The sequence below is a fragment of the Canis aureus genome, chromosome 7 (assembly GCF_053574225.1).
Source record: "Canis aureus isolate CA01 chromosome 7, VMU_Caureus_v.1.0, whole genome shotgun sequence".
In the NCBI taxonomy this organism is placed as follows: Eukaryota; Metazoa; Chordata; class Mammalia; order Carnivora; family Canidae; genus Canis; species Canis aureus.
Genome location: NC_135617.1, coordinates 54117255 through 54144603, shown reverse-complemented (window position 1 = coordinate 54144603; position 27349 = coordinate 54117255). Strand labels below are relative to the sequence as shown.

General features: G+C 41.2%; 1 protein-coding gene across 1 annotated transcript in view; it reads left to right on the top strand.

Annotated features, from left to right (window-relative positions):
- Nucleotides 1–920: 920 nt before the first annotated feature.
- The window catches only part of TFAP2D (transcription factor AP-2 delta), a 55826-nt gene continuing 29397 nt past the window's right edge, over nt 921–27349 (top strand). Inside the window, exons 1-4 of the mRNA XM_077903698.1 lie at nt 921–1563; nt 5111–5171; nt 14755–14920; nt 15096–15214. Coding sequence (XP_077759824.1) covers nt 1015–1563; nt 5111–5171; nt 14755–14920; nt 15096–15214 — 895 coding nt within the window. The 5' untranslated portion in view covers nt 921–1014. The remainder of the gene's footprint in view (nt 1564–5110; nt 5172–14754; nt 14921–15095; nt 15215–27349) is intronic.

The window sequence follows — 27349 nt, the reverse complement described above, 5'->3', positions numbered from 1 at the left end:
GTCAACTACCTTTCCGGGACTAGTCCACGATGCCGAGGTATTATTACTTTTTTTTTTTTTTTTGAGCGCGCGTGTGTGTGGCGGCCGCGGCGGCGGTGGCTGCGGCGGTGGCAGCTTTCCCTGTCTCTAATCTATATTGGACCGTTACGTTTAATTATAATCTGGCTTTCGGGGGAAGTTAAGGAAGGAAAGGGGAGAAAGTTCGTTATGACATCTGTCGCCAGGAAGGGCGACTCTCTGCCACGTTAAGAAACATTTGCCATAATGAGGGGGAAAACATAATCCTAATAATAAAGAAAGGGAGGAGGGGGTGAGGAGAAAGAGATAGAGATTGGAAAAAAAGATACTCAGAAAGGCAAAAGTAAAGAGATTGATGGGGGGGCGGTAGGTGGACAAGGGGGGGTGGGGAACAACGCACCCCTTTTGGAATGGGCTTATTCTTAGGAAAAGTGAAGCAGAAAGAGGGGGGGTCGGGTTCCTTGCCCCAAATGGTTAAGGGAACGAGCAAGTTGAACGCTTTGCACAGACTGGATTTTGTAAAATATATGGATAATGGTTTTGAGCGGCTCTAGCGGAACACCTCAGCAAGGACAGGCGCGGAATCCCGGGGTTGGGATCCGGTTGCAGAGGCGAGGCGCCGGCCCGCGCTCTGTGCGTGTGGACTCTGGGTCTGCGCCCCGCCGTCCCGGAGTCAGTGGCAAACCTGGCTCCCAGCGCCCAGCTCCCCGTGCAAGTTAGGCAGGGGCTGTGTGTGTGTGTGTGTGTGTGCGTGCGCGCGCGCGTGTGTGTGTGTGTGTGTGGTGTGTCACCCGCACCTATATAGGGTGGGGGATTTTTTTCCGCCCTCTCGACTGTGAGGACGAGGCCGCCCACCCCCAGTTCGCCTGCTCGCCGAGGCTCTCTGGCAAAGGCGCGGAGCCGGGGCTGCGGCTCGGCCCCAGCCCTGCGTGCTCGCTCTCCTTGCAGAGCCAGAAAAAGCTCCTGGCTCCGGGAGAGCGGCGCCTCGGTTGCAAAATGACAAACCTCAAGTTTTTCTGCTCTCCCTTTTCCCCCTCTTCCTTCCAGATACGTCACGACGGATCAAACAGCTACCGTTTGATGCAGCTTGGCTGTCTGGAGTCCGTAGCCAATTCCACTGTCGCCTATTCCTCCTCCTCTCCTTTAACTTACTCCACCACCGGCACCGAGTTTGCGTCCCCCTACTTCTCCACTAACCACCAGTACACCCCGCTCCACCACCAGTCCTTCCATTACGAGTTTCAGCACAGCCACCCGGCCGTCACCCCCGACGCCTACTCTCTGAACTCGCTCCACCACTCTCAACAGTACTACCAGCAGATCCACCACGGGGAGCCCACCGACTTTATTAACCTGCACAATGCGCGGGCGCTCAAGTCGTCCTGCCTGGACGAGCAGAGGCGGGAGCTGGGCTGCCTCGATGCCTACCGCCGCCACGACCTGTCCCTCATGAGCCATGGCTCTCAGTATGGAATGCACCCAGATCAAAGACTCCTGCCAGGGCCCAGCCTGGGGCTGGCCGCCGCGGGAGCAGACGACTTGCAGGTAAATAAGCATGCGGCGAATTTGTCTGCGCCCTCCCCTCTTTGCCCTCCCCCTCCCGCTCCGTGCAGGCTCTGACTGCAAGCCGCCTCTCCCCTCTTCTCCTCTCCTCTCCTCTCCTCTCCTCTCCTCTCCTCTCCTCTCCTCTCCTCTCCTCTCCTCTCCTCTCCTCTCCTCTCCTCTCCTCTCCTCTCTCTCTCTCTCTCTCTCTCTCTCTCTCTGACACACACACACACACACACACACCACTTATTATGGAAAGTTATCAAAACAATTAGAGGAGGGGTGTGCCGTTCTGTCACTCTCATTGGATCAAGGCATTTCACCTGGACGCCTGAGAGTCTGGCTAACTCAGGGCCCCCACTCTCAGTGGTCTATACAGAAGTCGGTCGTGAATCCTCATTTCTATCCCTGAGGGGATGGGGTGGAGGAGATCACCGAGGCTCAGTTGAGCCAACTGGGCTCTGAGTAAGACCCGATTAGATCTGCGCACCCTCAATCTCTGCCTTGTGCTGGGTCTACCCGTGTGTCCCAGGTGTTTGTCCCAGACTGAGCTCGTGGGAAACTACTAAGAATTGGGGGACTGGTTTGTTCTGCGACTTTGTTGGGCTCTAGAAAAAGTTTCCCCGAATGTACTAGATTGCTGTGGGAAGTAAAGAATCGCCAATGGAAAGTCTCAAAAATTTACCCCAAAGAATCTGCACAACGCACTTCACCAGGTTATGGATTTTTGAGCCTAATTCTGTTTAAGGAGCATTCAATCCCACCACCCAGTTGGGTAATTCACAACTTTATTTTCCTCACCAGGTTATTAACTTTTACGTCAGATACAATTTCTTAAAAAGAAGGAAATGAAATAAAGAAAGAGGGGAAAGAGAAGAGAAATAAGAAGGGAGGAAGAAAGGAGAAAAGGAAAGAAGGAAGGAAGGAAGGAAGGAAGGAAGGAAGGAAGGAAGGAAGGAAGGAAGGAAGGAATCAAGATATTATGGAGGCCATCAATCAGATGATCTCTCTCCTGCTTTCTTTCTTAATGTATTTTTGCCCATTCTTTGCCAACAATAGAATTTATAATTTTGCAAACGTATTGTCACAACCACTCTTCAAACAAATAAAATCACAAATATTCAAAAAAGAACTCAAAAGACGTAAATTTGTAGCTTCCTTTGGCTGAAAGGACAGCAATAGCTGAGTCCCTACTTTTTCAGTCCGCACAAAGCTGGCCACCTCTCCACAGTCTCCACAACGAAGGGGAGATACTCCAAAAGCACGAGTTGGAGACGTAAGAGATCCCTTGTTGCGCACAGAAAATCTTTTCCCCTCATTTACCTCTGAGCAAGAGATTATTTTAAAATTAAAGTGAAAGCCCTTACAGTCCCAACAAAGAGCCGTGGGCACAAGATCGGCACACAAGAAAGGAGATTTGGCTCCGTAAACCTTGACTTTCTACATTTATATTCACAAAATAATTTTATACGCTCAGAACATTTTTACATTTTTCACAAGGATCCCCTTATGTCTCAAGGGGGAAAAAATCTGCCATTCAATGCTTAGCTCAACTAAAACCTATTTACTCCTTTTAATAGCCGCGTCTGCTGCTGATTTTTTTGTATCTGTACAAATTTTTTTTCTGTGCTAGGCACAAAGCCGGGCATTTTTCAAAAGAGGGGATTAGAACATTTGCAAGCACCAGACAAAGAGCGAATCCCGTGCAAAAGAACACCGTAGTTTATCCAATTTTCGACTTAGTGCCATTCAACTGGTCATTTATGCAATGTCATCCGACCAAACAACATGTTTTACTTATGAGGGGGGAAAGTTTGTTAAGTGTAGAGACCAAGATTCGTTTCTTCTAAGAAAATAAACATCTTAACAGTGCGCCAGATCTGGAATGGGAGGGAAAGTGGTTCACTCTCTTGGAGAGGCTTGGGGCCCTTTACCCTCTACATTTCGGATATTTTGAGACTTTTTTTTCAGTCTATATCTGTTTTATATTTTTAGTCTTTCTTCAGCTTATTGTTCATACTGAGGGAATATTCATACTGAGAGAAACACTTCAAGATCCTAGAAGAAATTGAGGAGTAAGATATGTGATATATTTATGTATCTATGTCTAAGACATATCTATATATGTATATATCATTGTGTGTATATGCATATATATACATATATATATATATATATATATATGAAGCAAGTTGTAAATCTGGCAAGTTATTTTCTTCCACTCCTGCTGGATTTAGTTGGCAGAATGAAAAAGAAAGAGAAAAAAAGTAATAGCTACTTTTAACAAGAGAAATAGGGAGGGGATGTGTGGGAGAAACCCGTCTCTCTCCTTTTATTTCTTCCTTTTTAAAACATTCATCAGCATATGCCTCATTTCAAATGCAACAAATGTAAATATACTTTTCCCTGCACAGAATTTTAAGTGAAAGTCCAATGGTTTGCATGGCGGTCTAAGTCTGCCTAACAGATGCAAACAGTCTTGTGGCTTCAGTTCCATCTTTGAGTCCCCTAAAAAGATTTGCTATGGCCAACAAAGGAAACTGTCACACCTTTTCCCATCACCGCTTTAATTTATGCTCAGTCTCCAAGTTTTTTTTTTTCATATTGATTTGATAATCACTTTAAGGCAGAACATTTAAAATAAGAAAGAGCTCGTGAGTAGGTTGAAAAGGGGGTCTTACAGGCCTGCCTCAATATGGTGAAAATGGGGAAGCGAAAGGGAGCCAGGGCTGTAAAGGTTGTTTTGTAAAGTGGGTTTTTATTATGCACCGACTCTCTCCGCATTTACTTAACTCTTCACGGGCTGTTGGGTAGGTTAACACCCTTCAAGGCCTCTTTCATGTCCAATACCTCGTTTGTTTGTAAAGGAAAATGAGCCTTTAACACATTTCAACTCAGGGGAAAAAAGAGAGAGAAATTTTTTATTTTTCTTAATCAAAAATCAGCAAACCCTTTCCTTCATCCCAGCTCACATGATCCCTCAATCCAGTAGGAGCCTAAGGATCTCCTGTGGGTGAGCCTGAAGGTGTTTCCCCTCTAAGACATATTTTGGGTAGGATACTCCTACTTCTGTGGTAAAGCAGAACCAACATCAGATATCTTGAAGCCTGCACTTGAAATGGCTCCTCTGAGCTCCCAAGAAACCCACAGTGCCAGACTTGACACTCTTAGTATAATTTACTCCACGCAGAAAGTGCCGTGGAAACTGTCTATATATGTGCTATGTGCCTTGATGGGGACTCAAAGGGCTTCTCATTCCCTTATGTCAAGATGAAAGGCACTCAGGTGCTTTGAAGTATAATATTGTATGGTACTGCAAAATGCATACCTTAAGATTTATACAACTTTTAGATTGTGGTTTTTCTGGTACTTTTTTCCCCCTTGAAATCATGTGTGCTGCCAAACTTGCTCCAGCTCAATGGTTACTTTCAAATGTCTACTATGGGGATATGGGGTTTGGGAATGGGGCAGATTAAGAGACTTAACTCATGTGGTCATACCTATTAGTATTTCTTTGAGTGCTTTTCATTGTTTTTCTTTTATTAAGGGTTCCGTGGAAGCCCAGTGTGGGCTTGTTCTCAATGGTCAAGGTGGAGTGATAAGAAGAGGTAAGTGACGTGTTAAAATGAAACATTCTTCTCTCATCTGATACTTTGTTTTGAAGATCTAGTGGTGCTGTTAGGCATCAGATCCCTTGTCTGATGATTAAGAAAACAACTGCTCATGGTCAATTACTTTTGTCCCACATAGGCATACTCCCATCCTCCATTGAGGCTTGAACCCAGCCTGTGCCCCAAAGAGCTGTGATAGAAGCAATTTGTTGTTCTTCATGGAACAGTGACAAAATCAAAGTTGAGGGGTTGGGGGAGGAGAAAAAAGAAAAGAAAAGAAAGGGAAAAAATCCTTCTCACACCTCTTTTCTCTATCACCACATCCTCAAGCAGAATTTCTGGTCCCTTTTAGCCCTAAATGTGCCAGCCACAGCCTGGGTGATTGAGGTGATGGTGTTAGCTTGAGGCTTTGAAGGATTCTATGAAAGGCTAGATTCGTTGAGGCTTCAGGGAAGGCTAATGAAACACCAATATTGTAGCTGCCCTTATTTTTCTAAGTGTCCAGAACATTTCTTTCTTTAAGGGAGGTGGGAGGAGGAGGTGGTGTTAACTGTACCGGATAAAGCTTTCTTGTTCCCATCTGTTGAGGAAAACATCTGAATCCAGAGTTACCCATGGAATTGGAAAGGGGGGGGGAGAGGCAAGAGTTGAGAGCTGTTGATTTTGGCTCAGACACTGAGGGGGGCTGCATCTCAGATGTTCCATTTTGACAAAAGGTTTTGAACTATGACATTTTAAGGGCCTCAAGGCAGTGCAGATTTTGCTGGCTTCCCCACTTAACTGTACCCAGAGCCTCTGAAGCTTATTTTCCTAGCAAAGCTGAGTAACCCGAGGAGCACACAAGGCAAGGGGACCAGCTGTTATCCCAACTTCATACGAATTAATAAGATGTGGCCTATTCACCAGGGCTAATTCCAGCTCCAGGGCCGCAGTTGTCTTTAGTAACTGAACTACTAAAGACTGAATCACTTCTGATGGCACCAAATAAATGTCCTCCAGTCCCTGCCCATCCCTTTCAAAGCTTGTTGAAAGATTCCACTGCTTTCCCGAAGAAAGAAGTGGATTCTTTCATGTTTAAACTGCAGGCTTTACAACTGGGTGTCCGATATGAAATTCCATTTAAATCGAGGAGGAAAGAAAACACAGATTGCCTTTCTTTTGGAACTGGACAGTTGTCATAGTGGGTACTTGGAATAGCCCCTTCAACTCTGTTGTTTCACTCAATGGAGATTGGAAACTATTTAAAAAAAAAAAAAACACTAGTGTTGCTCCATAAGGATTTTTTTTTTTAATGAGTAACATCAGGCTTGTCAGCCAGGCTAACTAACATTCAGCCATGTTGAAGCGATATGAAATAGTCCCAAGACTGGTGAGAATTGAAATAAAATACACATACGGTTCAAGGGAGGGGTTAAAATGCATAGTGAGAGAGGTGTCTGGTGAGACATGCTGATCTGGGTCTGTTGGGGCGGTCACGCTAAAGGTGAGGCTGAGCGCTCAGGGCGCACGGAGATGTCGGTGGTGCTGAAGGACAGCGCCACTAATTAGCGCCCAGAGCCGGCTCCTCCCAGAGCCCGGCTGGCGCTACTGCGGTAGACGCGCTCAGTTCGGCACTGGCTCCTCGATCACCTTCTCAACGCTTGGAAATTGCATCAGATCTTACAGTAGCTGGCTGAGGGTGGGAATTATTTGAGACCGAGGGCAGGAGATGGAAGGGAGGTGGCTAGGTAATCAGTTGAGTTTTTGGAGATTTAGGGGACACCCCCTCAGCATTCCCCACCACCACCAAGAAAGGCCTAGGCTCTTGGGGAACTACAAAATGGGAACTGTGGTCCTGTCCTATGAGGGCCACAGAAATGGTCTTCCTTAGGTAATGTTTTCTTGTTCTTGTAGGATTCGGTGTCACTTCGTTTCACCTGAAAAATCAGTGTGGATCCTGTTATTTTAAACCAAATATTGATCTTTTAGGAGTCCAACATAGCTCCAAAGAGAAAGGGGCGGTAACTTGGGGCTTTTATCTGTATTGTTTGACTAAACCCCAGACCTCCTCCCCCCACCCCCCCACCCTGCAAAGGAATTCAGAATTTAGCTGCTGAGTTTATTCCATTTCCACATGTCTTAGAGAAAGGCCAATTAACTTGGTTGAACCCCGGAGACCAAGTGTGTGTCTGTGTGCGTCTGTTACTCTGAAACAATCAATGTTCATGACAATTTACAAATGGATAGCAAGGAAGTCTTGCTTAAAAGGTTTTGTACATCCTGCAGGAGCCTGCCCAGCCCCTCAACTCAGGACTCCCCGTTTTCAAAGAAGAGCTAAAGAAGCCCCTTCTCTCTGTTGTCTTGGTGGTGCACTGTATTCCTACTACAAATAGCTCAAGTCACCTTTGTTCATCACAATTCAGAAGGACACTAAGTCAGGCAGTCTGCCTTATTGCCATATTGTGTAATATGTATTGTTTAGATAGGAATGTTCTGTTTCTCTTCTAATCCATGTTTACAGGTGACTCTCCACAGGAAACATGATTTCTTGAAAAGCACAACTTTTTGCTATCTTTCCTCCCCCTGCTAAGTTCTCTGATAAACTTACATTTCCAATGATTTTCAGAATTTACTGTGGGGAGGAACAAAACAGATTTCACTTCCAAAGTCTCCTGAGTACTCTTCAAGAAGAAAGACCACAAAGTGCCCACATGAGTTCACCAGGGAGAGGCTATCCTGGTTTGCAGTGTGTGTGTATGTGTGTGTGTGGGGGGGGGGGTTGAGGGTGGGGGGGTTGAGGGAGGTGCTCAGTTCTTTAAATTTGGCCATTTCTATTTGCAAAGAACAAAATACCACTTCTCTGACTCACTTCGATAAGTGGCAGTCATATTGTTTTTGCCTCTAATGAAGGCCTGGTAGCCAAAGAAAGCGCCTAAGAGGGGCAGCGGCAAGGTAATTACCACCTAGATAAAATATTTGCCACCGCCTCGGAGGTACAGCTCCCGCGCGCTCACTCTCGCTTAATGGTGTGCGCGATTTTGCCCGCAGCCCCGCCACTCCAACCATCAGAACCAATAATCTTTACTTTACCCTGCGCTCGAGTATCGATAGCTTCTCTCGCCTCCGGCTTCGGCTTTGATATGTTAATATTTCTGAGTAGCAAATTCTGCAGAGATCATATTAATGTTGTACGTACAGAGTGGAGCTTTGCCTTCGTTGAATATTCAGATACTGGGTTTCAAAAGGCATCTCTTGAAGAAATGAGGCTTCTATTTACAGGAGTCGTCTGTGTTTTTAATCATTAAAAAAAGAAAGGAAAACCCACTCTTCTTTTCCCCATGAATCTTCTGAGGCTCCCTCATGGCCTCCTCCCCTTTGTCAGGCGCTGGTCCCTTTCATTTCTCGCTCTGAGAATTTAATAGTAGAACAATGTTGATGACGACGGCGACGATGATGATGATGCTAATAATGAATGGGTCTAGATTGGAATGGCGGGGGTAGGGGTTCAGTTGGGTAGGGGGCTGTGGCCTTCAGACGAGGATGGAGGTGAGACGAGAGGACTCAGCTTTCCCATAGTTGGGTGAGAAGTGACATTTTGGCCCTGGTCTTTTTTGAGAAATCGGGATGGCAAACTCAAAAAAAAAAAAAAAAAAAAAAGGCAAGAAAGAAAAAATGAAAAAAGTGAAGAGGGGAAGCGCCCTTGTTTCGCTTTGTGATCACTCTGCCTTGCAGCCCCAGGCTAATTTCAGACGCTTAAATACCGCCATAGCCTCTGGGCCACGCGGAGAGGGAGCGGACCCGGCCACGGGCAGGCAGGAGCGCTTTCCGGATTGCCCGTGGCTACACAAAATACAAACTACTTTGAATCAAAACATTTTTGGGGAATTAATATGATCTGAACTCTGCACGTTTTAAGAGAGCTGGAGTTTGTCAGATTGCTTAGAGGTGACTGGCACGCCAAGGAGGAGGCATTTACGCTGAGGTACAAACATTGTCAGATCTGATTTAATTTTTTTAAAATGCTTCTGTGAAATGGAGTTTAGCATCAATCACCCAGTCTGCCAATAACCGGGTGGATGCACCTGACCGCTTTTCCCTTCTACAGCCCCCGCAGCTGGCTGCCCACAGGCTGCTTGGGCAGGAGGATGGATGAGCTGATTCTGCGCTTTCAGTTTTGCGAGGGCCCTGAGCTTTGGAACTCGAGTTAGAAAGAGACTCGGGCTCTCTCAGCGGCTTCCAGAAGGAGTTACATTGGAGTAGGGTGGGAAGCCTTGTTCCTCTTCTTTTGTCAGGGCCCCCAGAATCTCTCTTTACTAGAATCGCCAAAACTCATCTCTAAAGCTCATCCATTTTGAAAATACAGCAGAAACACACCTCTCCTGCCTCGTTAGTCCCCAAATACAGATGCTGCAAATTTGGAATCCAATCTTCTTTATATGAAGACTGAAATTCATATACCAAAGGATCTATAGGCATGGTTTCTTAAAAACCTTTTTTTTTCTTTTGCGGGGGTAGGGGAGCACCTTTTCCTTAGCCTACTGCCTTCTCTCTCATTTCTTTGTTGCTTTGAAAATAACAAGAATCAAAGCACTCCCTGCATTGAGAAATGGGGATTAATTCACACACACACAATTACACACCCACTGCCACATTAAACCAGTAAGTCTCTTAGTGCAGACCTCCTTTCTTTTGTTCTGCCTGGAATCTGCACTGGGAGGAGCGTGTTCAAACCTGGTAATCCAGTTATACCTGTAAGGGTATATCCTTCCCTCAAACAGCTCAGTTAGCGGCTGATGCATCATTTGAGGCCTATTTGATTGCAATTAAACCACTATCCCTTTGCTGCTTGATTACAATTAGTATCTGCTGCGGGGGGTGGGGAGGAGAAACGAGGGGATTACGCGGGAGGTTTGGGATTGAGAAGGGCGAAGGGCTGGAGAGGAAGCAGCAGCGAATGATCCTACCCCACCCAGCTCACACGCACACCTCACAGAAAGGCACCCGCAGAACAAACAGGGACAGGAAACTCCTATAATCGCTTACACATTTTTAATGTGTCAGAAAAAAAAAACGAGCGATCACTGGAGATGAAGAAGGGGAGAAAAAAAAATCCCTGCCGTTTGTATTTCTTTCATTTGAATTGTAAACATCTGTTTGGCTGTAAGGCGAACAGAACATTTATTTTGCTCTCAAGATTTGGTCTAATTATGTCAACACCGAAGCGGCGGGGAGTGGGGCGGCGCTGCGGCTTGGGAGAGGGAGAGGCTGCGCGTCAGGGCCGGGCGCCCGCAAGCCCGCCGCGAGGTATCGATCGCACCTGCCCAGCGCGCGGGGCCTCCAGCCATCACCCGCTCTCCGAGAGGAAGGCACCCAGAGGGGGCACGTGGCTTAGAGGCAGCTTTGGGGGCGCCAGGAGACCCACGGTTCCTTGGAGACGGCCGCGGCTGTTTCCTCTGCCCTGATTGCCTGGATGAGACGAGGAAAAGCGCGCTCAGGCGTCGGCGCTGGTCCTTCCATCCCGCAGCGGCGCAAAACGTGGGTGGGGATCCCGTTGCGCCCCGCAGCTCGCACCCCGGAGACGTGTAGGTGCTCAACACAGTGGTGGAGTTGAGCGGGCTTCGCTCAGGTTGCTGAGCACGGGTACGTCCATTTTCCTTTGCTGCTCCTCAGGAGCTGGGGAAGTGAATGGGGCAGGCGTGAGCATCCCCATTTTGCAGAAGGACAGACCAAGGCTCAGAGCTATTCCTCAGAGGTCGCACGGGTCGTGAGTTGGCCAGCCTCTTACTCGCAGATCATACCGTGTCTGACAACCCGGGGCCAGTGTCTCCAGCCACACCAGAAAGAGCAAACAAAGCCCCGCCTGGTTTTTCTTTGGCCTCATGAGATCAAACAAGTTCAGGCAGCTGAAGGATCTGCATTGTGTGTTTTTCATGCCTAGTTTTGTCCCCTGCAGTTTCTTTGGCTGACATTTCCCTGTAGCTATGGCAAAGTTATCTCTTTTATGATAGTCATGTTCTAGACTGGTGACCTTAAGTAGATAGTACCTGATTTCTTATGCCTGTTTCTACAGCTACAGATTTGAGTTAGAGCGTCACTAGAAATGGGAAGCCCTATCTCCAAATTTCAGTTTTGAAAATAGTGCCCTCCATAGAAGTTTTACTTCTGGGCACTATGAATACCCGGATTGTGGGGCCAGAGACACCTCTAAGTGGAGTGCTGGATATAGAATGAACGCTACATAATTTCAATAAGAGCCAACATGCAACAAAGGCGCCCTGAAGGACTTCAGCTGGTAACACTGGAGATGAGTACTGTAAATGGCTTGGCATGGTCAACTCTCCTAACTTTCCTTTGAAATCTCATCATTGCTATCTGTGGTCTGGATCCCCTTAAAGAATCTCTGGACCTTCATTCTAAATTCAAAAATCTGGTTATGTGGACCCATTACTCTTTTCTTCCTCCCCCAAAAATAAACCACTGAGAAGAAAGATATCAGGTTCTCCATGCTGCTGCAAATTCTACAAGTTGCCAAATCTTTAGCCAGGACGAGAGAGTTCCCCAAGGCTGCAGCAATGCCAACTATCAAAGCAACAGAAATTCCCTTTAAAGATGCTGTGACATAAAAAATAAAAGCCTCTAGAGTTGATGGCTAATTCTGAATACAAAATAAATCCTCCAGGCAGTTTGTGTGTGCATAAAGCATACTCTTAATATGCAGCCTGTGTAACTTACCTAATAAATGCTTATTTGAGCATAAGCCAAAAGCCCAACCTGGATGCAGGAAAGACCCGGAGCCCGGGGAGATAGCACTTGGCTAGGTAGCAGATCCAGTGACTTCCCTGGGAGCAGCTGGCTTTCAGCACATGGGATTCACTTTGCCAAAAGGGGACAATTTTCCAATTGGAGAAAGCCAGATTTAACTCCTTTTTTTTTTTTCCAAAAAAATCTTTTATATTCTTCTGTGGCTCCCTAAATTAGGTTTCTAACCCACTATATATTAGAAAAGGTCTAAAACTGTGCCTTCTTTTCCCTTGGCTTGCTAGGAAAGTAACACATGCACAAATATTCTTCTCTCATAATTTACTTGAGAACCATTGGATAAGATTCCTTGTGTCCTCAGTTGTGTATTGGCTATTGTACAAGTGAAGAGGGCTTATGTAAGAATGTAAATTTGCTTATGATTCCATGACTGTGGGTGGAGGCCCATTTTCAGAAGAGGGCTCTTTGAATTTTAATATAGACATGATTTCTTAATATTTTTGCTTCACATGACCCCACAATGACCTAAGTCCTAAAGTTATCAGGGTCCTGAGCCTGACAGTATGATGCTAAAAGCCAGCTTCATTGATATATTCTTGTTCATCTCAACTTTTGAAAAGCCATATAAGAGTTTATTTGTAAAATGCATCCTGTATCTGTAGGTATAAAGGGAGAGAATCAATGAAAGGATAATGGTAGTTCCAGGCCCCCAAATCTGGGAAAACTATGATGATGATGATGATGATGACGATGATGATGAGCTTTAAAGTTCTCTATGACAATGAAAATTGGGGAAGCCTAGGTGAATTTGTGTCAAGAACTCCTGAGGAAGGCATTTGCATGTTTTTCTGCTATGTTAACCGCAAGTTTAATGCCAGGAAAAGGATTTCAGTTTGACAGTTTGACAGATTGTGACCTCTCAGATTTCAGACCGAGGGCCAGTTTCCAGACACTAACATTGGGAATTTAGCCAAGTGTACAGGACTCGTCTTCCAGTTTGGAGAAGGCTGGCTACTCCAATATTTGCAATATCCTCTCTTCTGTTTTGGGAGATCATTCAAGGTGATCACCAGCCTTACCAATGTCAAGGAGAAAGACATTTGTCCCAATACTTTTAGGGGAAACTTGGATGACTCTAGGACAGCCTCCAAGAATTCCAGGTAGTACAGGGGTAGAAACACTTTAAGAGTGAGGTTAAAAAAAAAAAAAAAAAAAAAAGTGAGGTAAAGTCAACCTGTCTCTCCACTCAGATCCAGGACCCCTTCACATTTTTAAATATCCTCCCAGGTTCCTTAGCCACAGTGCCCAGAGAACACACCTAAATCTGAATGCCAGAAACCTCAGCAATACATTGTACCTGAGCGGCCTAGTAAAGGAGGGGAGGAGCTATGTGAGAGGCAAGTGGCAAGTCCTAGACCAGGGTTTCTCAAACTTTAATGTGCTCATGAACCTCCTGGGGATCTTGTTATAATGCAGATTCTGACCCAGAATGTCTGAAGTTGGACCTGAGATTCTGCATTTCTAGCAAGCTCCCAGGAGATGTCAGTGCTGCCAGTTGAGGGTGGTCCCTTTGAGTAAAAAGATTTTGGGCAACACTCCTGCTTGTTTTTCTTCTTCCACCTATTTTTCTCTTTTCTCCCATAGAATTTGACCTTTTTTTGGAGATGAGTCTTAAGATCTCCCATAGTTGAAGAACCAAATGTGTGCTCAGGAAAGCAAGCCTTGAATTTGAACTTGCCAATGAACCTCATAAGCTTGGCCTTCAGATTGTTCAATGCATGAAGAGGCAACCTTAGATGTCAGGGCTGTGTAGCCACCATGTTAGCAGTATGGACTTTGGCTCAGGATTTTTGCAGTATGGGAGAACTGGGCAGCAGGAAACTCTCTTCAATGATTATCATCTTGGGTCCTCAAGTCTACTTTAAGTGCCTGAAGTTAGGGAATGTACTCTGTTATCCTAGAGGAGAGCAAAACTCAAGGGGCTTTCTGGAGCTTGGAGACAAAAGGATTCTGCTCCAGGGGCCCTAGAATGGCAAAATTGCTTTGGTGATTTAGCTATTAGCAGTTATCTTTGCTTTGTTCCCTAATAGTAATAATGATAATAACAACAACCAAAGCAATAATATCATTAGCCACTAACATTTAATGTAACCATTACTGCGTTCTAAGTGCTGTGCTGTATTTGACTGGGTATGCCAATCCTGAGGTCTTAGCATGTGGTAGAGAGATGTGACCTATCATCCACACCCACATGGGTTGAAAATTTATGACAATGGGCTGATTATTTTTGGTGGTACCTGGAAACTGAGTTATTCCAGTACCTACAGTTGGTAAGTGGATAAGCGAAAAGAGATGGACATTTTCAAACAATTTGGAAAAGAGATTTCAAAACTCTTGTCTACATAGTAAGTCATGGGTAAAATATATCCATCCATTGTATATATTGCACATATGTGCATACTCATAGAGAAATGAAAAAATAATACATACCCTCTGTGGGGTTAACTGGTGGAGTTTGGGGTTCTTTGAAGTGTGTTTTGTGTGTGTATGTGTCAAAATTAGCACTGATGAGCCAGCCAACACTAGATAGGATGCTAATTTTTGCTAAAAATTGTAACCCCACAAACATGTTTTATATGATATTTGAAGGATAAAATCTTTATTGTTATTTGAAAGGACATCTTCAGAGGAGCTTTCTGAGATGATCCAGGTGATGTATACATGAGAATAGTTGTTGCCATGTATTCCCAAATCCCAAGTAGTGCCTTGATGTTAACTGTCTTTCGTGCAATTATCTCCTCTCGCTGTCACTAATATGTAATATATTTCCCCCCTCTTCAAGGTGGCACATGTGTGGTCAACCCCACAGACTTGTTTTGCTCTGTCCCTGGCCGTTTGTCCCTTCTCAGTTCAACTTCCAAATACAAGGTGACCATTGCTGAGGTGAAGAGGCGCCTCTCACCACCTGAATGCCTCAATGCTTCACTCCTGGGAGGCATTTTGAGAAGGTAAGAACTGTTTTCTGGCACATTGTGTCTTCTAACTGTACTGATACAATACTCCTCAGCCCTCTGTCTTTAGGCCTTCGGTCTCATGTTGAATTCCCCACCTGGTCACATCCTCTCATCAATTCCCTTAGAATGTGAACTTTCAAAACCCAGTTTTTATTTTGTTTTTGGGCAGAGCAAAATCCAAGAATGGGGGCCGCTGCCTGAGAGAGAAACTGGATAGGCTTGGCCTGAATTTGCCAGCAGGAAGACGGAAAGCAGCCAATGTTACCCTCCTTACTTCCTTAGTTGAAGGTATGATTTTTCAGCTCTGCAAGGTAATGGTAGAAAGTTAACAAACTCAGATTTGTCAGATTATGCTGTTTCATTTTTGTCTATAGTATTAAGCAAGACAGTTAACAGTTACAGGTGAATTTCCCAGTTAATCATGACAAAGATAACTAAATTAGACAACATAAGGCTTAGATAATTAAAATGTCATTTAATATACTAATCCTGGCAATAATAAAGAAGAAGACAATGCAAGATTTAAGTACTTCGACCAGTATTTTCTAAATAACAGCAGCAACAACAACAACAACAACAACAACAAAACTGGCTTTGCTACTGTCGTTTTTATTACTATTTATCTTGGAGTTCAGGTAAATCTGGTTTACCTAATTATTATGCAGTGCAACATGCTCTATAGGATAAGTAATCACCCTTTATATAGTGTTCACAGGAGTCTAGGCAGGATACCAAGCCTGAGAGCATATTGTGTTAATCCTAGTAGGCATCTCTTAAAGTACAGTGAAGTTCCATGGCTTTATGGGTGGATAAGCTGAGTTACAGAGGGGTTAAGGTTAACCAGTGATATAGAGACAGAGGCAGTAATATATTCCCAGAAGGTATTGTTTTCCCAACTTACCTTTTCCTTTTTGTTTCTTCTGTAAGGACTAAACTACATAATCTTATTCAAACTTCTTTTAAGAAGAGGTATTATTGAAGGCTTATTTTTAACTTTTTGGGGGAGCTTTTGAATGTCAAAGGAGAGTTCTTCCATAACCCAGAATGCTATTATTTTAAATCTGAACAAAGGGGCCTTTTAATCAAAACTCACCTAAACACACTTGTGAAACTTTTCTTGCCTTGGCTACTCTATTGTCTATAAGGCACTATAGGAAGTGAAAAGTAATGGAAACACACGCAAAAAAAAATCTTGCCTTGGGCAGCCTGGGTGGCTCAGCGGTTTAGCGCCACCTTCAGCCCAGGGCCTTATCCTGGAGACCTGGGATGGAGTCCAACGTCAGGCTCCCTGCAGGGAGCCTGCTTCTCCCTCTGCCAATGTCTCTGCCTCTCTTTCTCTCTCTCTCTCTCTCTCTTTCTCTCCCTCTCTCTCATGAAAAATAAAATCTTAAAAAAATCTTGCCTTTATCCAGATTATCAATTCATACCATTTACTGTATAACTTTGTAAACTAGCATGTTCTAGACATTTGCTTTGTTCCCTAATTGCAGTAATGACAACAACAACATTATTGACCACCAACATTTAACTGGTATTACCATTACTATTGTCCTATGTTTTGTGATGTGTTTGCTTGTGTGTGCTGATACTGAGAACTGACGGATGGTAGAAGTTGACCTGTCATCCGCTCATATGGGTTGGGAGTACTGGGGAAAGGATGAGGTAGAAAAAAATGACACATGGGTTGATTCTAAAAGTATATAGATTCCTGTTCAATTTAAGTAAGAAGATAATTATAGCTATTTAACAATAGAACAAAACACTCAGAATATAATGAAGTGCATTGCAGAATCATATGAGTGGTAGGACTTGATTGGCTCTTAAACCCAACTCTGCAGGAAAATCAACTCAGGAGGTTTATAAAAAATATTTGGGCCCCTTCCCTAACCAATTGAAACTCAATCTCTGGGGGTATGGCCCAGGCATCTATTCTTTTTTCAACACCCCCAATGATTGTAATGTATTATGAGGTTTAAGGATCATTGATCTAAATGTTTCTTGAAATCCTTTCCACTTCCTAGGATGGACTGGCTGAATTCTCATAAAATTTGTAATAAGTGTGAAAATTAAAGGCCCTAGCAAAGACCATTTTCTGTAGTGTCTGTGAATATACTGGCCAATATATCTGAAGAGCCATATATAAAAGGGTATATTCACAAGTCTTCTTACTGATTTTTATGGTAACCAAGCACTGAAGTATCCTGTGTAGGAATCATGAATCTATGCTAACAGAAGAAGTACAAGTTAAATATGTGAACTCCTAGGATGATCTTTGTGGTCTTGCCATCTACTCTTCAACATACCTTTCCTACCGTAGAAGTATCTAGCTAACTGTGTTCTATTCATTTGACGTGTGTTCATGGAGGAGTCACATCAGCCTTGGCTGATGAAACCTAAGATTTTATTCTTTCCAGACACTTTAATTGGATGCTTTTGAAATGCCCTAAATCCTCATGATGTAGAGAAATACATTTTTTATTGTTTAATTCTAGACACTCACTGTGATGGAATTGAGGAAAACATATTTATTTATTTATTTTAAAATATTTTATTTATTTATTCTTAAGAGAGACACACACAAAGAGGCAGAGACATAGGCAGAGGGAGAAGCAGGCTCCATGCAGGAAGCCTGACGTAGGACTCGATCCCGGGTCTCCAGGATCACGCCTTGGGCTGAAGGTGGCGCTAAACCGCTGAGCCACCCGGGCTGCCAAGGAAAATATATTCAGAGGCAAAAGGACCTTTTGCATCCCTTAACTCTCCATGTATTATAACCCTCAAATGCATATGCACACTATCTCTCGGTCTCTCCACCCCCCCGCACACACTTAAAAGTTTTACTATGATGTGTTATATTCTCTGATTTTTATATGATTCCATATTTTTGTGTTCTTTTTAAATGCTGATTATAAACCTACTAAATTTATTTCAAAACCCATACTGAGTCATGATCCACAGTTTAAAAAACTGTAAGTTGTCTTAACACATGGAAAGAATCTAATACTTGAAGAACAAGGATATGCCATCTAAATTAAAATAGGATTCATTTTATCGCTGGGCTGACCTGAAGAGCAGTTGTGTTGTTGAGGACTCTCCTGTATATTTTTATTCCCACATTTTGGTTGGGTTGGTTATGACACCTGATGACTCTTTTCCATCCAGCAAGATGCCATTTTGTGCAGTAGGCACATAGTCTTTGGAATCCTATAGATGATGCTAGATGTATACAGAATAATGGTGACTTAATTCTGACTTATCAAAACCCCTGGAAGTTTGACATAGTTAATGCTTCTCTTCAGTACTTTTGGGATTTTGGTCCTTTTTTGCACTAATATGGGTCTGATTTAGTTCTTTCAGATTCTTTAGTGAAAGGGCAGCTGTGCTGGGTGCCCACTCAGGCTCGGTTTTTGTCTGCTGACTCTCTGAATAGCGCCCACAGAGAATAACTTTCTCTGATTGTTTGCTTGGTGGGGCAGGGCCATGCAAAATTACTCACATACTTCCTTAAATGAGAATTCAGCAAAGTGTTTTTAAAAAGTTCCCTCGAAATGTCTTAAACATTGCCTTTTGGTGACTGTACCCACTAGCTAGAAAACACTAGATAATCTTCATGGTAGGATCACCATTTGTGTTATTGTTTCTGGTGCCCATTTTGACAAATGTTTAGGTCACAGAGATGACAACTCCTAAGTCGTGTGGGTGTGGGGGACTAGTGAAAAAGTTAACTGAAAAACTGGCTAGCTGTTCAGAAATGTTTAGTGTTTGTAAAGTTTGCAACAATGAACAACGTGCCATTATCCCAATGTAAAAAAAAAAATTGAAAGAAAAATTGCTTGTATAATTTTAAGCGGTAAATTAAAACTTCCCCATATTTACCAGTTGGTGCTTGTAAGACTTTAAACTGACCATGTCTTTGGGTGAAACTTGTCTCCTGTCAAACATATATTGTAAGAGCCAGCAACATTTCAGATTAATTTTTTTCAGAAATTCTAAAACTATATTCCTAGTCATCAAAAATCATCCATCAGTTTTCTTATAAATATGTGTTCTTATGGGAAGGAATAGTATTTTTTGACCATTCTTATTGATATTTCCCATTTATCTCCTAGATGTTCTTTTTCTATTTAAAGTTTATTTATTTATTTTTAAGGATTTATTTATTTATTCATGAGAGACACAGATAGAGGCAGAGACATAGGCAGAGGGAGAAGCAGGCTCCCTCCGGGGAGCCTGATGTAGGACTCGATTCCAGGACCTTAGGATCAAGCCCTGAGCTGAAGGCAGATGCTCAACTGCTGAGCCACCCAGGCGTCCCTCCTAGATTTTCTTCAATAACCCATATGTATATTTGAATACCAGTATCTAGTAATATAGCTTTTCTTAAATGACTCTCTTTTTAAAAAGCTTTTATTTTAATCCCAGTTAGTTAACATATAGTGTAATATTAGTTTTAGGTGTAAAATATAGTGATTCAACAATTCCATACATCACCTGGTGCTCATCACAAATGCCTTCCTTCATCTCCATCATCTATTTCATCCCTCCCTCTAAACCCCTCCTTTCTGTTTGTTCTCTCAGTTTGTTCTCATAGTTAAAGAGTCTGTTTCTCAGTTTGTCTCTCTCCCTTTTTATTCCTATTGCTCATCTGTTTTGTTTCCTAAATTCCACATATGAGTGAAATGATACAGTAATTCTCTTACTCACTTTCTCTTACTGACTTATTTTCCCTAGTGTTATACTCTCTAGCTTCACCGACGTCATTGTAAATGGCAAGATTTCATTCTTTCTTTGGCTGAATATTCCATTGTGTGTGTATGTGTACATGAACAACCCATCAACCGATGAACACTTGGACTGTCCCTATAGCTTGGCTATTGTAAATAAGACTGCTATAAACATAGGGGTGCATGTATCCCTTTGAATTAGGGTAAAAACCCAGTAGTATGATCGCTGGGGCAATAGGGCAGTTCTATTTTTAACTTTTTGAGGAACCTCTATGCTGTTTTCTACAGTGGTTCCACCAGTTTGCAGTCCCACCAGCAATACACCAGTGTTCTCTCCTCCCTTCATTCTCTCCAACACCTGTTGTTTCTTTTTAGCCATTCTGACAGGTGTAAGGTGATATTTCTCTGTGGTTTTGATTTGCATTTCCCTGATGGTAAGTGATGATGAACATCTTTTCATGTGTCTGTTAGTAACCTGGATGTCTTCTTTGGAAAAATGTCTATTCAGGCCCTCTGCCCATTTTTAAATTGGATTATTTGGTTTTTGGCTGTTGAGTTGTATAAATTCTTCATATATTTGGATACTAACAGTTTATCAGATGAGTCATTTGCAAATATCTTCTCCCATTCTATAGTTTGCCTTATAGTTTTGTTGATTGTCTCTTAACCTGTGTAGAAACTTTTTATTTTGATATATCTTAAATGTCTTTTAAGACTGTTGATTGAGACTCTTATAGAGTTATTTCTCAAACATCCTGATGGTCCAATATACTGTTAGTATTCAGTCACACACCTCACCCCACCCCCATTTTGGTACAGGGTTTAAGCACAAATGAGTTAATATCTAACTGGCTTTATTCCTCATACACTAGACTTAGAAATAAATTTCATGAATGTCAGCCTTCTATGATGTCATAGTAGTTGTCAAACCCCTTCTGGGAAAGATTTGAATACAGCATTGCCATTGGTTCTGTTTTGGTAGAAATTTCCAAAAAAAAAAAAAAAAAAAAAGAAGTGCATGGATACACTGGTAGGCATTCCATGCAGAGATGATATAAACTTTGTAAAAGCAAATGAACATTTGTTTTTCAAAAACTCCCCCAGTCGTTGGCATAACAGTAGTTTCATCATAATAATCCAAATTTCCATGCTTGCCTTGGGCTTTCCATCATTGCTTTTAATTGTTTTATAATAACTTTCCCCTGTATTTCTTTTTTTTTTTTTTTAAGTTGTTTTTTTTTTTATTTATTTATTTTTTATTTATGATAGTCACAGAGAGAGAGAGAGAGGCAGAGACATAGGCAGAGGGAGAAGCAGGCTCCATGCACCGGGAGCCTGATGTGGGATTCGATCCCAGGTCTCCAGGATCGCGCCCTGGGCCACCTGGGCCAAAGGCAGGCGCCAAACCGCTGCGCCACCCAGGGATCCCGTATTTCTTTTAAATGGAGTTACTCAACTAATAGTGCCATCTTAAAATTGTTCTTAAATCAATATATTAAAGTAATCATTTTAGGGATTATTTTAAGAATTTAAAGGAGAGGGCTATTTAATGCAAATTTATATTTAAATAATTCACAGCATTTCTGATACAAATATTGTACCTAGTAACTGCTGGAATGAAGAACTTGAAACTGACTTCACAAAGTTGTTTGAAAATGAAAACTTTGATAAAGCAGATATTTAGAGTGGGGATTTTTTAGGCCCATATAACAGACATATTTGAACTAGACTGAGATATGAATTTGAATTTGAATTTGAATCCACAGTCCCCAGAATGTAAAGTAGATAATATTTCCTTTTTATCCATATGCCTTCATCTAAGGGGTTTTAGATATATAATTAGTAGCTGATATAACTTCTTGTTTCCCCCTTTATCATAAATTTGATATTCTTTTTGTTTCCTCTGTTTTAATCATATTGCTGTGACTTCTCTTCTGTTTCATTCTGATTTTCTAACATCAGAGAGATGTTACTCTCTGGAAAATATTGTGGGTTAGAGTTGTTTAACCCAATACACATACCTTTCTGAGGAGATCTTGGTATAATATTCTATAGTGGAAATACTTCTATCTTTGAAAAACATTCAAAGGATTTGGCCAATATTATTGTTCTCATTCTAATACCCTTACTATTTATTTATTATTTATGAATCAGCAGCTTCTATTAGCTGCCCTCTCTGTATTTTATTGCAGAACAATCTTTGCAGAGTCAGTGGTTATTAAAATAAACATGAGGATTCAATGATGTAATTATTCCTACTCATTGCTCCCCCCTCATGTGAGGTTTTCCAAGATGGTTAAAGTTATAGAGTGTTGCTGGAGGGAAGTTTTGTTCACTGGAGTGGGTGCTTTCCTGGGACAGTTCTGCTGAATTTGCAAAAGCTCATGTAACATTCTTGGGCAACACCAGGCATTCTGAAAGCACTGCTTACGTCCATTAACATAAATACCTTGACTTGCATTCTGTTGTGATGGGGTCAAATCTTGTGTGTGTGTGTGTGTGTGTGTGTGTGTGTGTATTTCAAAAGAGTATAGAACAGAGGAGAGTGTGAATATACACCAACAAAAGAAAGGGGACCATTTACCAATATTATATATAATCTCCATTCACTCTTCTTGAGTTTAAATCCTTTGTTGCTGTTGTTTCATTCTTTAGTTTCAAAAAATGTAAGCTTCTAGGCCTTGCCCTGAACTTCTAACTTATATGAGCTAGTTGTCCCACTTGCAAAATGTGTTATCCCTTCAGCAAGTATGTCTCTCCTGCTCCAAATAAAGTGACCTTTGAAATTGTGTCAGATTTTGAGCTGGTTACTTAACCTGACTCAGCTTCATTTTCTTAGTTTATAAGTAAAGATTGTAATATCTGTAATGGTTAGGATGATGTTAGCTATTATAACAGTTAATTCCCAAATGTTCAGTGGCTTAACATGGTAGAAGCTTATTTCTCATCATAGTCTGATGTGGGAGTTCCTCACCAGGGGTATTTTCTCACAGTTTCATTCAAGGACCTTCCATCTATAGTTATTTCCTTCACTAGGTCCTAGGAGTCCCATTCATTGAGCTCACAATAAGGAGATACATGATGACAAAAGTACACAGCTTCTTACCCACTTGGCCAGGAGTGACCCATATTACTACTGTTCACAGTCCAAGAACTAGTCATGTGGCCACATCCAATCCCAAAGGTATGCGGTATACTAGAAAATGTAATCTCTAGCTGGACACAGTCTTCTCAGCAATGATGCTGTATGGTATGTAAAGAAAGGACAGATCTTTGATGCTCCTCACTCATTGCTGCTACATCTGTCTCATACATCTTATGTAGGATTAAATATACTCACAGTCTAGAAAAACTGACTTGGCAATGAACTCTCAAGAGAAAAGGTGTAGTGAGTGAGTATAGGTATATCAAGTTTTCTTGCCTTGACTAATGTGCTTTTCAAACACTCAGTTTCTACTTTATTTACATTATTGACATTTATCAAAATTCATAGGTATTTTAATAAAATTATAGACTGTAGTTCTTCCTGTTATTGTCTATATCCTGCTGAATAGCAAAGGCAATTTTGGAATTGCCTGTGTTTTAATTTACAACAAATATTTGAGTTTAGAATTCAATCTCTCTTAAGAACGGAATCAGAGATTAATTTTACTTTTGAATTAATATGATTTTAAGTAGATAATTTATTTAAATAGTAGAAAACATAAAAGTTACAAAAGAGCATATAGTAAAATATCTGCTCTTTACTGTATTCCCTAGTTGTTCAGCTCCCTTCCTGGAGGAAAATAAATGTTCTATTAAACAAATGGGTTCTCTATTTCCTTCCGAGGACATGTGTATGTATGCATGGGATTTCTTAATTTTTAAAAGAAATTATAGTATTCTATACACACTATTCTGCTGTTAGGTTCTTTTTGCACACCTTATAATAATGTTTTTTCTCAGGGCTTACCAGTTGTCCATTCTTTTAAACACTCATGGTATTCCCTTGTTTGAATGTCTCATAATTTATTTAGCCAGTTCCCTATTGATTATTATATAGATGTTTACAATCTTCAGCCATTGCAAATTGTGAATTATACAATGAGTAACCTTACATTTACATAAATAATTCTGCAGATATGCAAGTACATTTATTCAATAAATTGCTAGGAATGTTGCAGGATCAAAAGATATTTGAGTTTGTAATTTTAGCAGATTATTGGAAGATTGTTCTCCATAGTGGTTATATGTTTATGACCCCACCAGCAAGGGGAGCACCCTGTACTTGAGCCCAAAGAGAGTGCTATCAACTTTTTGATCTTTGCTAATTTGATGGGTTAAAAAAAAATGCACCTCAGTTATGAAGGAGGTTGAGTTGAGTGTTCCTAGCAGAATTTAATGAACTTAGCTGTCTGTTCATTTACTTTGTCCCTATGAGGCATTTTTAAATATTTTTCTTATTGATTGGTGAATGCTCATTATATACGATAAATCTGGCTGAATGTCTCTAATCTGAATTGCAAAGCCTCCCCACCACTAGCTTTGATTTGTCTGTTTGCTGTTAGGAGTTTTTTGTTGGTTTTCTTATTTGTTTAGGTCTAGGTCATATAGGCTTTTTGATATTGGTATAACTATATGTCTCATACATCTTATATCATGGTTTTTAGTTTTAACTGTAATATTTTAAAAGTCTTTTTTTATTCCAAAGCTATAAAAGAATTCTCCCATGTTCTAATTACTTTGTGGTTCTATTTTTTGTTTAAATCGTTGATCCATCTGGACCTTGTTTTGTCGTTAAATGCATGATATAGATCCAATTTCATTTGTTTTTTTCCAGATGGCCACCCAGTTGTCCCAACACCTTTTATTGAAAATTCATCTTTTCCCTACTAGTATGAAAAGCAAGCTTCATTTTACACTACATCACTCTCCAAATACACTTTTTCAGTAGATTGACGACTTCATTTCCTTAGCAGGGCTCTTGTTTCTACTTCTACCACCCATTTCCAATTTTTGTTTTTATTTTTTAATATTTATTTATTTATCTATCTATCTATCTATCTATCTATCTATCTATAGGCTCCATTCCCAATGTGGGGTTTGAATTCATGATCCTGAGATCAAGAGTTGCATGTTGTACCAACTAAGCAAGCCAGGCGTCTCTCCTTTTCTTTATAAAATTTATACCATATGAGCCAGATAAGGCACAACTCTATGCAAGGGTGCAGATAGACAGAGGTCTGTATCCTTTAAAATTGACTTTATAGTGACTATCATCCTTTTGTATAAGCCACAGAATTCTTGTATTTCGTGAAGGTATACGGCTAATCCCTACTCAATGCTTTCCCTTCAGCTTAGGACAGTAGTTTTTTGTTTTTTGTTTTTTGTTTTTAGATTTTATTTATTTATTCATGATGGCCACACAGAGCAAGAGAGGCAGAGACACAGGCAGAGGGAGAAGCAGGCTCCTCGCAGGGAGCCCAATGTGGGACTTAATCCTGGGACTCCAGGATCATGCCCTGAGCCAAAGGGAGCCACCCAGGTGTCCCTAGAAGCTTTCAAAATATGCACATACTTAGAGTTAATTGATATGGGGGTCACACCTGTACATTAAAAACAAAAACAAAAAAACCCAGGTTATGGGAGCAGCAAGTGTTGAAAAGTGCATGTATTGTCTATTTTAAAAAATGGCTCCCTTGATGTAATGATGCACTCTATTTTTATGGATTTTCTAATATAGTTCATTCTTTCTAACAATTCTTTGTTCTAGTTTTTCACTGTTTTCTTTAGAAGTTTTCACAAGACTATTGTTATAACTAACCAATAAGATATTTGAAAGCTTGTTCCTTTGACAGATGTTTACTGAGTACCTCTTATGAATCAGTTGATATGCTAAGTGTAGGGTGTGGAATGGGAAACAAAACTATTGCTTTGAAAAACAAAGTGTTGGTGTTTAAACAAAATCATCTTTAAACTAGGAAACTACCACATTATAAGGCACTTATTTATGTCATGAGATTGTATTATATGTAGTGCTATAGAGTACATTCCTTTCAGAATAGTTTGGGAAGCCTATATTAATTTTGTCCCTCAGCTCTAGAGTTTACTATAAGTTGATATTATAGACAGTTTATTTAATGGAATATCCAGATTTAAAAACATTCCCAAATTTTCTTTTTTTTTTTTTTTTTTTTTTAAGATTTTGATTTTTAAGTAATCTCTACATCCAGTATTGCAGCAAGAGTCACATGCTTTATGGACTGAGCCAGTCAGGCACCCCTCAAGTTTGCTTTCTAATAGGTGCTTCTTAGAATAATCCCACAGATTATTTCACATACATATAAATAAAATTGAAATCATAGATATGTGACTAGAAGTCACATATTTCACATACATATGAGTAAAATTGAAATCCTAGATATGTGACTAGAAGTTAACACATATGAATTGTTGCTTTTATTGAATAACATTGGGTATTGCAATACTAAGCTAAATTGTTTTTAGGGCAATATTGTTACAGTGGCAGTTGGTAATAATCACCTGGTGTTAACAATATAGAAGTATCCTTTAGTGCAAATTAGTGTACATTTTCCCTAAATACAATAAAGGAAGGAAAAATCCTTAATGACTTACAAATGGTTGAAAATTAGCTGTAGTTATTTCTATTTAAAAATATATTTAGATCTTCTTCTTGTTAAATAGTGTGGGAATCCAGAAATTCAGTAAAAACACGCAATCCAGAAAACATTTTCCCATTAACTTTCCACTTCCAGGCTGCATCAGTGATAGACATTTAAACTTTTCCTAATATTTTCCCATAGTTGTTCACTATTTGCTTTTGAGTGTGAAAAATGAGTGCCCTGACATCAGGGAGCAAGTCCTTTTTTATGCTCTTCTCATATTCTGTAATTTTACTTCTGTTGGCTTGAGACAGTTATTCAGTATGAGTCACCCACTGCAGATGTCATTATTGAAAAAATGAATGCTTCTTAGGGGTTTCTACTTTTTTTGGAAGCAGGGTAAGCCCTGCTTCACTTATAGATTCTAAAGCCTTGCAATTAAAATACTCCTGTGCAAGCAATAACCCTTAGCCCCAAACATCCATCCTACTTCTAAAATATTCTTGAAATGACATGATATAAAATGGTCATACATGCTAAAGTTAGTGTATTGCTTCAGTTGTGTAAAAAAGAGTGGAGGGGACTGGTTTATCAACTTGCACAGCATATTAAAATTTAAAAATGGCTTACGCCTGTCTTGCAAACAAAGAACTAGGGCATCCTACCTCATCTCACAAAGATATGAGTTGACACAGCAATATTTGCCATATGGAGATAGAAGGACAAATGTTCTCCGCCCTTCCCAGATCATTCTCCCACCAGGTCACTGCACTTGCTTGTAGTTCACATGGGTATCTTGTCCCACCACAGACACCAAGAAATTCATTGATCGTTATCTTCATGAATCAGTCAGATCCCCTAGAATCTTGTTCACATGTTTTTTAAAACTTTTTTTAAAAAAGGTTTACTTATTTGAGTTACAGGATGCGCACATGTGAACACACATGTGCATGAGGGAGGGGCAGAGGGAAAGAATCTTCAAGCAGACTCCCCACTGAGTGTGGAGCCCATCGTGGGGCTCGATCTCACAACCCATGAGACCAAGAGTCTGATACTTAACTGACTGAACCACCCAGGCACCCTTTCATGTGCTTTCT